General features: G+C 42.1%; 1 protein-coding gene across 1 annotated transcript; it reads right to left on the bottom strand.

Annotated features, from left to right (window-relative positions):
• Positions 1 to 200: 200 nt before the first annotated feature.
• Positions 201 to 9267, bottom strand: LOC143738255 (alpha-2-macroglobulin-like). Its single transcript, XM_077230288.1, has 34 exons — positions 9067 to 9267; positions 8462 to 8645; positions 8240 to 8396; positions 8062 to 8114; positions 7941 to 7961; positions 7684 to 7849; positions 7530 to 7614; positions 7339 to 7453; positions 7147 to 7267; positions 6963 to 7072; positions 6720 to 6890; positions 6416 to 6643; positions 6124 to 6336; positions 5893 to 6045; positions 5426 to 5551; positions 5249 to 5342; positions 4453 to 4600; positions 4142 to 4367; positions 3938 to 4061; positions 3046 to 3167; positions 2914 to 2965; positions 2731 to 2814; positions 2467 to 2643; positions 2283 to 2358; positions 2032 to 2188; positions 1880 to 1954; positions 1639 to 1801; positions 1375 to 1559; positions 1078 to 1299; positions 889 to 1010; positions 711 to 792; positions 545 to 628; positions 364 to 469; positions 201 to 290 (listed from the first exon to the last, which is right to left on the bottom strand). The coding sequence occupies exons 1-34, from the start codon at positions 9147 to 9149 to the stop codon at positions 250 to 252; spliced, it is 4326 nt and encodes a 1441-aa protein (XP_077086403.1). The 5' UTR covers positions 9150 to 9267; the 3' UTR covers positions 201 to 249.
• Positions 9268 to 13115: the final 3848 nt, after the last annotated feature.

The raw sequence follows: 13115 nt of genomic DNA, 5'->3' as shown, positions 1-13115 counted from the left end.
ACTGTCACCTTTGGTTTGCCTAGTTGTGCATTTAATATTCAATAACTTACAAAAATGAACCAAAACTGAACTTTCATTTAGCTGGACTGATGCCATTTTCTTCTAGAAATAATTTGTTGCATTGTTACGGTCATCACTGTAAAACTGCTTCCAGACCAAACAAACTTAATCCACAGAAACATGCAACACATCACTGATTGTATAAAGTTTTATTTGATTCATGTTTTTTTAGCCAGTACTATTGTACAATCATGGACAGGGGGATGTGTATGTTGTCTCAAACTGATCACCTGAAAAAAGGACAAAAAATTAGTCAGAGCATACAAGCAATTCAGCCAAACGCATGAGTCGATGAAAGCCTACTTGTCTGATAGTAGTCATAAACATTGATGACTGCTGGCTTCAGATTTTTGACTGCAAGAACCCGTTTTAGCCGTAGTGTGTAAGTTATGGGGAAGCTTTTGAGAACCTGCAAGACAGAAGAGATGAACAGCACAGATGCAGAAACAAGGTGACAACTAGTAATGTACCAGTGTAGTCTCACCGCTTTCAGATACACTAGCACATGATCATCTTCAGCATCAACCCGCTCCACTAGCGGAGCAAACGATTTGGGTGGAGAACCAAGCTGAGAATAAAAGACCATCATTTACAGATAACATCTGAAGGAGCTTCAAGCATCTTACAAGTCATCTTAAACCCAAACAAACCGGTGACGTATCAGCCATGAAGCCCGACAGCAGCTTAATGTCCACGATAACCATGTTAGTACTTGCTTGTGGACCATTGTATCTGTATGAAGGGGAATAGAGGTTTAGGCAACAAGCAGCTTTCAGGGCATTAAAGCTATAAACGAGCTGATTTTAAGAACGTCAAAGATGTTCTTACTTCACTGTGAAGTTCAACATAAGATTAGCCCCAAGCGGTCTGCAGTCTCCAGTCACCTTCGCTTCGACACTCAGCGTCCTGGAGACTTTAATAGGTGTCGGGATGTTGTAGAAACACGCAATCTATGAGAAGTAAAACAGAATTAGTATGTGCACAAAAGAAACAAATTGAGAGGGTGAAGATACAGACCTGCACAGACACACAAGCGGATCCTGACGCTTTAATACTATATTTGCCTGGAACATTCTTCAGCGGCTTCTCCTGATACAGGAGCCTGTTGTCCCGATTCACACTGAAGCTATAAGAGTCTCCTGCTACTACTGAGGACTGTACGGTAACTGTGCTGGAGCCATCCAGACTGAACACTTTAGCAGCGTACACAGACAGGGCATGAAGAGCCACCACAGTGTCCTAAAACAAGAAACTTTTATTAGAAACGCCACTCAGATAAGGTTGATTGTGCTCATGTTTGATAGTCGGAGGCACCTGGGTGGAGGAAAAGCCTCCATAGGGATTCTGCTGGGTCACCAGCCAGTTGACAATGCGGTTAGCATAGCTCAGAGAAGCCGTTGTGAGGGGCTTAGCTGTGAGAACCGCTAGCAGCACGTAAGAGCTGATCTCCACCGCCACAGTATCACCAGATGTAGTCTGAGACCAATGGAGTTTAGTGCCTTTGGATGAGATGGAGTGGATAAAAGTTGATGCCAAAGAACTGATGAAAATCTCAAACAAGAGGCTGTTAAAGTTCACCTTCAGAAATGCCACGATTTCTCAAGGTGGTTAGAAGCTGTGATCGAGTGGTAGTCTCGTCAGCCAGACTGAATGTGTAGGCCAGCAGAGCCGTGGTGTAAGTGTTTCCCAGGTTCCCAACAACAGGCCTCAAGCAAGACAGAGCGTTGGTAATGACGGGATCCTGAAAATCAAAGCAAGTGTCAGACAAAAGCCAGAACGGACGGTCGTCCGTAAGGAGCTCACAACTACTGAAGTTTACCGTGGAGGGGACGCCTAGCTCAAGTAGTGATGCGGTGATGTAGGCAGTCATGGTAATGTTATCATCAACTCCACCCTAAAACACCAGTATATGGATTAAGAAGTCTCACCACTTGAATACATCATGGAGCATTTGAAGAAAAATGTGACCACCTTCAGTTCATAGTGGTACAGAGTTCCCTGCTGCATGAAACAGCCGTCCGAAACCTGCTGGCTGATCAACCAATCCTTTGCAGTCTGAAGGACATTGGGATCTATGAAGATGAAGTCCCTCGCCGGGCCAAAAGATCTCAGGACAAAGGCAGTCAACCTGGCCGTGGAGGAAGTTTCATGACAAGCTAAAAATACAAACAGCTTCATCTTCTGGTGACAAGACTAAAATCTAGAACCAGCATGAAACTCACCATGTATTCGATTCATCATAACCAAATGTGCTGTATGATCCATCCCTCTGCCTGTAGTTTAGTTGTCCTTGGTATCCTGTTCAGGTCAAAATCCACAAGAAATTAGATAGTCTGACACGCTTCTACGGGAAGAGAACTGAACGTCTTTTGGAACTAGTCTAAATAAAAATAAAGTCCTCCACACCTCTTTGAAGGTAGCCAGTGGCAGTCTCTCGGATGGCTGCGGTGAGTTGCTTCGTGCCTTTCAGATACTGCAGTATGTAAATATTTGGAGCAAGAACACCCATATTCTGTTCTCCACAGCCATATGGCATCCGTAACAACCCATCTAGATTATTCAGTGAACGGCCCATTATGTCTCCTATAAGAGGAATAGAAACAAGGGGTTAAGCCATTTGTTACTCTGCTGAATGTCACCGCTGGTTTCTCCAAAAATGAACTGCTTTACCTAGGACCGAAACTGAGCATTTGGCAGATCCCTGGATCACATTTGTAGGAAACGTCAGAGTCGCATCTTCAGAAAGGAGATTTCCTGCGGTCCAAACAGAACAGATCAGCACAGATTGCTAGGCTAATGTTTGGCTGTAGGCTATGGGGGGGGGGGGGGGGGAATCAATGAGTGCAAACAAACCCTTTGGACACAGTAACCAACTCTGGGTGTTTGTCCTTTCAACTCCTTCAGGCTATAAAAGCAGTAAAACACCACATCAGTAAAGTAGCGTGAGCTCCATGATCAAACTCCAGAAGGCTGGCTAACACTTACCAGGACAAGTAGACTTCGAGTGACTACGTCAATGCGTCCTCTCGTTGGCACAGTCACGGCCTCAGTGCCACATCGATTCTGGGATGGTTCAGCTGAAGCATTGACAGTCGCATTGATGGCTCCTGCAGTGACGGACAAGTGGTGATGGGTCGTTTTTTAATTGCAATTGTGATTTTCACTTCTCTATTACGCATAAACCCACTAGCCATTAATCCTAATAGCAATTCTCTGACATTTGCAGTTTCTTGAATTGATAAGCCTCCACAAGCTTTCATGGTTGTAGTTACCGGGCATCAAGAGCTTAAAATTAAGCATCTGAGCTTTTCACTTAAATGGATACAATTTCTGCCCAGTGTTCATCTTCCCAATCTGCATTAAGAAAATGCTGATGATCTGAAAAACCGGAAAACATGTTGCTGTTCAGCGATTTCCATTGTGACATTCTGCTCTAATGAAATACAGCATGTGTTCTCACGTGGCCACTTGTGTCGTGACAATCTGTGATGAAACCTTCTCAGCAATAAACTTGACTATCATTTGCAATTGAATAGCTGCAACCACAGTCAGCCTTTAAGTTAATAGAAAACCCATTTAACAATTCCAGATTGTTAGTTCATATTAGCAAATCCACAATTTTTGCTTTTGAGTGTAGCTGCTTATTTGATTTCATAATGGATTAAATTTATATGACTCAATTTAACTACTAAATATAAACCAGGAAACTAGATTAAATAAACCATGTTTGTGAATTGATGTTCTCTTGATTTATGCTAAATTAAAGTGCTATAATTCAGATAAAAAAATAAATAATTTTAAATATTGTGCATCCCTATGGCGAGTAACACCTCAAACGCTTCAATTGAGAAAGAGCGAGAGATGGTCCAAAACTGACCAAGGAGAGAAGCTGTGAAATCCCATTTAAAGGTGATTCTCCCTTTGGCACAAAGACAGGCTGAATACAGATCATTCAATGGTTTCAGAGTGAAGGCCGAGGATTGAGCTGGAGTTACTCGAACCTGCCAATGAGAGAGGGCACATGGAGCAAAAACAGCACCTTCTCTATACAGATCCATTATATAAAGAAACCAAGACAGACCATGATGCACTCGGACAGATAGCTGAAGACCGTGGCCTTCAGCTCAAAAGACTCCCCCCGGACGATGGAGTACGGCAGCGAGAGCTCCAGGAAGAAGGGCTGGAAGACCGTCAGCAGAGCAGGAGCAGCGAGACCGAAACCTTTGGAAGACAGGCAGAACGCCTCCGTCTCCCAAGTGGTGATTGTGTCAGGAACCTTGAGGGGAAGTTGTGTGGATCCAGTGTCTCTGAAGGGATAGCAGAAAGTAGAAGCGAGAGGGACAGCAGGAAAAACTAGGCAAGTGCTTTAGCAACAAAAGATGTTTTACTAACCCCACTTGAGCAAGCTGCCAGATCCAGGTTTCTGGAAAGTAAACCCTGACGGTCACATCATTGGTGGAGCTGCTGCCACTTCCACCTGCTGCTGATACAGCAGAGGATTCCATTGCAGGGGACGCGATGGCCCGCAAATCAAAGAATGCTGAAATAAGACAACATTAAGACTAGAAGTGCCTGCTTTTTGAATGCATTCAATTTCTAAAGGTACAAGAGATCCAAACAGCCCCTCTTATTGCATTAAAGGTGCAGTGCGTTTAGTGGCATCTAGTTGTGAGGATGCAAATTGCAACCAACAAAAAATCACGTGGCCGACAGGAGATGTCGTCATCTGAGACATCAGCGAGTAGCAGTTTAGCAATGAGTTCTCTTTACAAAGATAAATTAAGAATGTTTATATCTGATTGATTAACAAGTAGCAATAACTGTTTTACTGAATAATTGTGTCAGTGCTTTTTTAGCTTGCACGAAAAATGACAAAACGCATAGCCATTTTGAGCCGACATGTTTCTAGTGGCCCTAAACGGCTTTTTCAATGTAAGGGGACCGGCAGTGTATGTAGATGAAATAGCTCATTCCTAGGTAATAACGGTTCATTATGTAACGTCTTTATACACCACTGAAAAGTCATGTATATGATATTGCATTGCTGTCAACAGATCCTCCTAAAATATTACACAATGCATCTTTAAAATAAAAAACAAAAACAAGTTTGAGATCAAATGGAATAACCTTAGGTTCACCAAGTCATGCAGAAATGTTTTTAATGGAAACTATAACTGCATAGACCTACGTCTGGGGTTATTACGATAATAAACCAGGTCTTTGTACTTCAGGCAATCAGGTTCTCGTACATTCAGATTTGTTGCGAGCTTCAACCCCACACTCTGCCAGAGAAAGAAAAGAGACTAAACTGAAATCAAGGGCCCTGTAGTATTCAGTGACTACATGGTCATGAAGGATGTTCTACCTGGAAACTTGTATAGGCATGATCTGTAGGAACAGCTCGACGGGCTCGAAGTGTAAGACACTCCTGTTTATCCTCAACGTCGTATGGATAATATGATAGCGACCGCACCGGGAGCAAGTCAAACACCTGTGTCCATGAAACAAGTCCAATTTATATAGCACTTTACAAATCCAGCTCAAATTCAGAGAAGGTTCATTTCTTGTAAAATTACATATAGCCGCTCTGGAGAACAGTGTTGTCATAAGTGTCAATGCAAGCAGATAGTAAGTCACCCACTTTTAGAAAATTAAACTAAATGCACAACTTTTATAAACTTGTGACCAGCAGACCAAATGGTAATGCTTTAAATATAACAGCCATGTCATAATAGTATGGGTTAGTCCAATTGATCCATAAGGACACTCAAATCCTAAAAAGTTAAACCTGGATGTCAAATAAAGTCCAACAGGAAAACTGAACATGGGTACCATTTCAGGACTCAGACGTCGTGTCCCTGGCTTCAAGATCTGCACGCTCTGATCTACAGCACTGAGGCCACACAGGGATCCCGCTTGAGCAGAGACGGTCAGAATGCTTTCCTCACCGGGAACCGCCTTAGCAGGAGAGAACTGTAGAGACACCTGGAACAAGGACCAACACACTGTAAGACACGTCATCGTTCCCCACTTAAAGCCAAAATATGCTAGTGCACATCATACCTTGTTTTGGAAACACTTTTCCGTTTCAAACAACGCTGTACCAACAACTACACTGTCACTGGGCAGAACACAGTAGACCAGAATCTGCACTACCGGAGCCATATCAACACCGACAGACAGTTGGAATGACACGGAGCCACTCGTGACAGCATTAGAAGCTCTCGCTGTGACAGTCTGAAGTCCATGGAGGACGACCACTCCTCTGGACAAGACCTGACAAAAGAGACCAATGCATAAAATATGCCAGACAAACAGATCAGTGCAATCAAAACAAATCAATATTTATAGTCACCATATAGATGATGTCAGTGTTGTAGCTGCCAGTTTCTCCAACAAAAGAATACTTGATGGTCACTGGAATCACAGCACCACATTTGAGCGGCTGCTCAAGCTTCACTATAGTCAGTTCACTGAACCTTTGGCCGTCAGGAGATGAAGGTTGGAGAAGCTGAACAACCCTCCAATCTGTGCTGAAGTACGGGGATCTATAACCATAATAACTTGCTGGAGTTGCACTTGCCTAGAGAACAAGTACAATTGTAGTTTTGTGAGAAAAGTCATTTAAAATAAGAGAAAAAGAAAAGAAAAGATCATACCACCAGATTTAAATCAGCCTTGGGAAGTTTAGCAGTGTTGAGGGAGAATGTGGCCAGTCCGTTCTGGTTTGTGGTTAGATTCAGCAGCAGATTATCATTCCCACCGTTACCATTCAGGAGGTACACTACTTTGTTCGCAATTGGAGTCCCATTGAAAAAAGACGCCAAGACCTGCTGGCAAAGACAAGGTTAGGAAAGGGAACCAATGTGAAGGCTTCTGTAACGTCATGAACTTTTACTTGCCTTTCCAGCAATCATTGATCCAAATCTAAAAGACTCTGGGAGCTCCACAAATGTGATTTTCCCGACTTCAAATGTAATGGACACAGTTGTGGATTTTGATACAACTATGTCTGGGAAGAAAAAGCAGAAACATGAAGACACCAAATAAACATGCGTCACTGGGTTAAATAAGCCAATAACTCACCAGTTCCCTCCTCAGTAATATTAAAGTTAACAAGAAAAAAATCTTGCAGGTTATCCTCAAATTTGGTTTTGAAAAACACAGATGTACTGAAGGTAAGGGAGGCACACCCTGTGGCATTCATCTGGTTTCAGAACAAAGATAGTCAGTAAAAAGTCAAGCAGAAGAAAATCCTCTGTATGGCAGGAGTCACACCTTAACAGTTTTATTCAGACACAGACGAGTCAGGCCAGGAACCTCAATGAATGAATATGGCTCACGGCATACTTCCACCAACGCTTGACCAGGTACAGGTTGCCCATATGTATATCTGGGGAAAATAATGTTACAAGGATTGAGATAAAGACCCATCCGTCCACAATACAGGAAAATAAACAGTCACTCACTTGGCACAAGCCTCAACTTTCAGTTCCACAACTCCAACACTGTACGTCTGTGGTGTTTTTACGGTCACGTCAAACTTGGGTAAAACTAAACCAGAAAAACTGCTTGAGGACCTCAGCGGTTGTACTTTTGCACTCAAAAAAAAAACTGGCTTACCATATTTTTGCACCTCAAAATTCTGGAGGATCAATCGGTCACCAATAAAAGCCTTTAGTGTGTAAATCCCTATCTGAGCCTCTGGGTTTAACTCGTGAGAAAGCTGCAATATCCAACCCGTTGAGGAAATGTTTGTCCACTGACCAATCCGGTTACTTTGAATGTCCTATTGAAAAAAAAAATTTGCTCCGAAAATGAAACTGGTCCTAGTCTTTTAAGGCTTGAAAACCTGAAGACCTTCATAGGCAAATACTCACCTCCACCACAACAAGACTATACTGTAAAAACACAGATAAAAGACATTTAAAGTTTCATAAATTCTGATTTTAACAACCTGTATACCATTAAAAACAATGGACATGACAGATACAAACATACCATTTGATCAAGGGGCACAAATTTGGCATTCATGGTCACAACTCTGAAATTCACTGCAAAAGGGAAAACAGATAAGAACTGAAATGCATTACATAATGCACTCAAACATGTAGAAAGTCCATTACACTACAAGTTCTGGTCACTTGTAATATTCAACCAAGGGTCATTCACAGCTCACCAGTTTGTCCTGGATTGTAGATGGGTTTGTCTGTTTGGATGAAGGTCAAAGGTAGGTAAGATCTGAACATGACTTTCCTCTCTTCTGTCATTCTGAAGACCCTCCCTTGAACTTCCACCTTAAGCGTCTGCACAGAGTCCAGATCTCCTAGAGGAGCCTGTGAAGAAATGTTGTTCAAGAAAAGAAAGACAAAAATGCTGCATGTGCTGCACAATGACAGACCTTGAAACTAAAGCAACGGTGAAACTCTGTCACAGAACTCTGCTGCACAAGTTGAGTCGTCTTATTCTTATCATCAAGCAGAGAAACAGTCATCTTGAGACTCTCATTGGGCTTTAATAGACTCGCACACAGTTTGGCATCAGAACCGGACTCAATCACAGCAGGGAACGACACCAAGAAGGCTCTGTGGAAACATTAGTGTAGGAAATCAGATCAGAAGATAATCATGCAAGTGTAGAAATCACAGAAGTAGTTGCCATAATGTTGTACTAGAGACTAGAAAGAAACAAGGAATTTTGCTGAGAAATCCCAACGCTATCTCACGACCAATTCGTAGGCCTACGAGTGATTAAAGGTGGCTTGGTACGATTCGTCTAAACCCACGTGATGGCCAGGTTTAGGGGGCTGGTAATACTACGAATTCATACAAATTTGGCAACTCTTAAAATATGTACGATTTACCAAAAATCGTACAAATTAGTACGAGTGTGGTCGTATGAATTGGTACGAATTGCCGTGAGATCGGATTGGAAATGCATAAACTGAGGAATCAGGTTAAAACAGATAGAAGGACACTTTCATTCACTTCAACCACATTAACTTACGGTCCTGATCTCTGTCCCTCAACAGCAAAGAGGAAAAGGGCTAAAATGAGCCATTTCCAAACACAAATCTCCCTCACAGCCATGAAGAGCGATCATCCAACACTAAACGTGAAACAAGTCTCTTTCAGAAACCCCACAGAACTTCTGTTCAGATCTAGCGCTGTTTACTTCTCAACAGCTTCTGTCAATCTGCGCTGATTGCAGCGATATTTAAACGCTATTAATTGTCGTGAGGAATTCATCAAGCTCGTTAATTTCAATGATTAACCTAACCTGGAATTCATTTTGTCTGTTTATCAGTCCATTATTGAAAACATACACATTACTTAAATACTGCTGATAAAACTTAAAAATATATATTTTTTTTTAAAGTTACACGTGGGTCCATAGATCGAGTACAACAATGTTCTCATCATATAAATTTGAAGCTTGGGAGCACAGACTTATGTTTGGTCTCCTTTTAAAGAAGAAACCTGGATAATTGTTGCAGTGAAAAAGTTTTATAAGTGAAACAAAAAAGGTTATAGAGGTTTAAGTTTATGAAATGGTTTATGAACATTATTTTATATAAAATGAAACCGCTAGAAAATCAAAGCCAGAAATCTTAATAAGTTGTGTTCCAAATTTGAGGTTGACATCTAAAAAATAAATGCTTTCAGTAAGATTTTGTTTGGGCACACTACCAGATTTCCTCCATCAGATGCCAGTAAAGCTCCACTGGGACACACAGTTGTTGGGTTTGTGATTTGCAGTTGAGTTTTTCTCTCTCAGATATTTCAAGCACAACATTTTTTTATTACACACATACAAACCACACTCTGACATTCATACCAACACACCCACACAATTATAGCGTATATAATTATACAATTTGCTCTATAATGTGCAGAAGCAGAAAACAGGAATACATTTTGTTTGTATATTTTGGATAGATAGATAGAGCGACTACTACTACACTAATTTGTTAATTATGTAAGTGAAATATATTTAATTTAGTTCTATTTAATGTATTCCTTTTACTGCTTTATTCCTGTTTTTCTAGGTTCACAGAAGCGTTGCAGGTGCGTGATGTGTGGGAATCCTAATATGTTTTTAAAACAATCCAAATTGGGTTGTTTTTAACCCAGTGTATTTTAGAGTGTGACAAACTGATGCCTGATTTTTCTGGATTGTTTTTGTGATCATCATTTGACTATGAGCTTTGATGTAGTAGTTAAGTTATAGTAGTAAATGTCTATAAACAAAATTCCAGACAACACACAAACGTAATGTTTACACAACAGTATTACAACTAAAAATGAAAAAAATAAAAAAATAACTAAAATTACTATCGTTACCTCAGTTCCCTGTGATAAGGGAACGAGTATTGCGTAGCTATACACAGTGGGGAAACTCCTTTTCCTCGATTACTGAAGCCTATAATGTAAAGCTCATTTGCAACTGAACATCCAATGGCGCGGCCTTAGCCTATATTAGACCCCGAAAGCGCCATAATAGCAGGTTTAAACGACTGAAGCGACAACTCGCCAGGTTACTATCATGCGGCTGGCTACGCAATGCTCGTTCCACCAGGTCGTTTCTGCCCACTGATTGGCAATCCACTAGAGCATGATGGGCTGAAATGGCTGCCACATACACTTTGAGCGTGGACAGGGATCGGCCCACGTCCAACAACTCCTGTAGGAAGGAGAGTATCACAGATACCTCGCATGACTCTGGATCAAAAAACTTTTTTGAGCACCAGCTGGAAAAACCTGACCACTTCAAAGCATAAAGGCGCCTAGTAGACGGGGACCTAGCCTCAGAGATAGTGTTTAAGACCTTCTTAGGAAGGTCCCTGGGTACCCGTTTAGGGCCATACATGGAGTCGGGTCGAGGATGCCATATTGACCCGTTGGCCTGTGTGAGGAAGTCCTTCCTCATTGGAACAGGCCAGGGGACTCTGTCTGATAACTGAACCAGCTCCGGAAACCACGGTCTAGATTTCCAGAGACGGGCCACCAGGAGGACTGGGCATCCGCTCTCCTTGACCCGTTTGATGACCTGGGGAATCATCGAGACAGGGGGAAACGCATAAAGGGGGTGGCTGGACCAGAGATGGGCTACTACTTAACTACTACCCTGCTCTTCGAGAAGAACACTGCACAGTGAGTGTTGGTTCTCGAGACGAAAAGGTCGACTTCGGCCACCACTGACGTGTTGTCCGTGCGGACTAAGATGTGGTGACCTTTGAGGTTTGACAGAGATGTCTTCAGGGCCAAAACAACCGCTTTCATTTCCAGACAGTTGATATGTAAGCTGTGCTCCGTGCCCAGAGAGAGCTAGCCGCGTTCGCAGCACGGAGATGGGCATGCTCTCGCATGCAGAGAGTGCATTCTAGGTGTGGTCGACTCCCAGGCATGAGATGCAATGAGCGAGCCAGACGCTCCCTGTGCTGGCTGTGCAGCTGCAAATGCGTTTTACATTATAGGCTTCAGTAATCGAGGAAAAGGAGTTTCCCCACTGCGTACAGCTATGCAATACGAAGTGACTGTTCGAAAGGGAACACTGTTTTGGGAGCCTGAAACCGCAAAATTTTGAAAACTGCTTTCAAAGTGCAAGATTTTGAACACGACACCGTTATCTATCGCCTCTATGTAAACAACAAAAACATGAATTTGGGAAAAAAGTGACATCATGCTTATTATGTGATGTGGTGCTAGAAAGGTGTACCTAATATACTAAGTGGCCGATAAAACTTGTGTTGAATCTAAAGATTAATGGTAAACCAGTCAGGATCACCTATGGCAGCTCACAGTCCATTCATGAACTCTATGATGTATTTTACAAACATGGCATGGAGTCGATCAGTCTGTGGCACTGACAAAACGGACAAAAGGTCATTGCTAAAGAGGCTGGCTGTTCACAGAGCTCTGTGTCCAAGCATATAAATAGAGAGGTGAAGGCAAGGAAAAGATGTGGTAGAAAATATATGTACAAGCAATAGGGATAACCCCACCCTGGAGAGGATTGTGAAACAAAACCCATTCAAAAATGTGGGGGAGATTCACAAAGAGTGGACTTCAGCTGGAGTCAGTGCTTCAAGAACCACCACGCACAGACGTATGCAAGACATGGGTTTCAGCTGTCGCATTCCTTGTGTCAAGCCACTCTTGATCAAGACACAGCGTCAGAAGCGTCTAAAGACAAAAAAGGACTGAACTGCTGCTGAGTGGTCCAAAGTTATGTTCTCTGATGAAAGTAAATTTTGCATTTCCTTTGGAAATCAAGGTCCCAGAGTCTGGAGGAAGAGAGGAGAGGCACAGAATCCACGTTGCTTGAAGTCCATTGTAAAGTTTCCACAGTCAGTGATGGTTTGCCTCCATGACACGCCGCATTGCTGCAGTAATTCAGGCAAAAGGAGCCCCAACTAAGTATTGAGTGCTCTACCTGCTCATACTTTTCATTTCATGTTCATACTTTTCAGTTGGCCAACATTTCTAAAAATCCTTTTTTTGTATGGGTCTTAAGTAATATTCTAATTTCCGAAGATACTGAATTCGGGATTTTCATTAGTTGTCAGTTTTAATCATCACAATTAAATGAAATAAACATTTGAAATATATCAGTCTGTGTGTAATGAATGAATATAATATCCAAATTTCACTTTTTGAATGGAATTACTGAAATAAATCAACTTTTTGATGATATTCTAATTTTATGACCAGCACCTGTAACTCTATAATATAACACACTTTCTCATTGCTTAACCAAAGCTTTAAAGTAGCAGCTAAGAAGAGATGAGTGCAGACAATCCCACAAAACCCTGGGAAACACAGACTCCCACGCCAGAGACCCGGGTTTGAGGCCCGCACAGAGCAGGGTGAGTAGGACCTGGGTGAAAGTGTGTGTGTGTGAGCGTTTCTGATCAATACCGTGTGTGTTGTCACGTCTGGTTCTGTCTTTTCTTTTCAAGTGACGCAGTTGTTTACTTGATTTTAATGGACAGGTATAATACTTTCAGCTGAATTTGGGGACAAACAAACACAAGCCTGTTTATCACAGAGTGA

This window comes from Siphateles boraxobius, unplaced genomic scaffold (assembly GCF_051911475.1).
Source record: "Siphateles boraxobius isolate OS27281-9 unplaced genomic scaffold, OSU_SipBor_1 141, whole genome shotgun sequence".
NCBI lineage: Eukaryota > Metazoa > Chordata > Actinopteri > Cypriniformes > Leuciscidae > Siphateles > Siphateles boraxobius.
This window is presented reverse-complemented; position numbering and strand designations above follow the sequence as displayed.

Bases quoted from the DNA above. Each gene is read 5' to 3' on its own strand.
- LOC143738255 (XM_077230288.1), bottom strand. From the start codon at position 9,149: ATGGCTGTGAGGGAGATTTGTGTTTGGAAATGGCTCATTTTAGCCCTT. The intron at 1,802-1,879 runs GTAAACTTCAGT...TTTGATTTTCAG, and splicing joins AGCTAGGCGTCCCCTCCACG to GATCCCGTCATTACCAACGC. The intron at 1,300-1,374 runs GTGCCTCCGACT...TTCTTGTTTTAG, and splicing joins GAGGCTTTTCCTCCACCCAG to GACACTGTGGTGGCTCTTCA.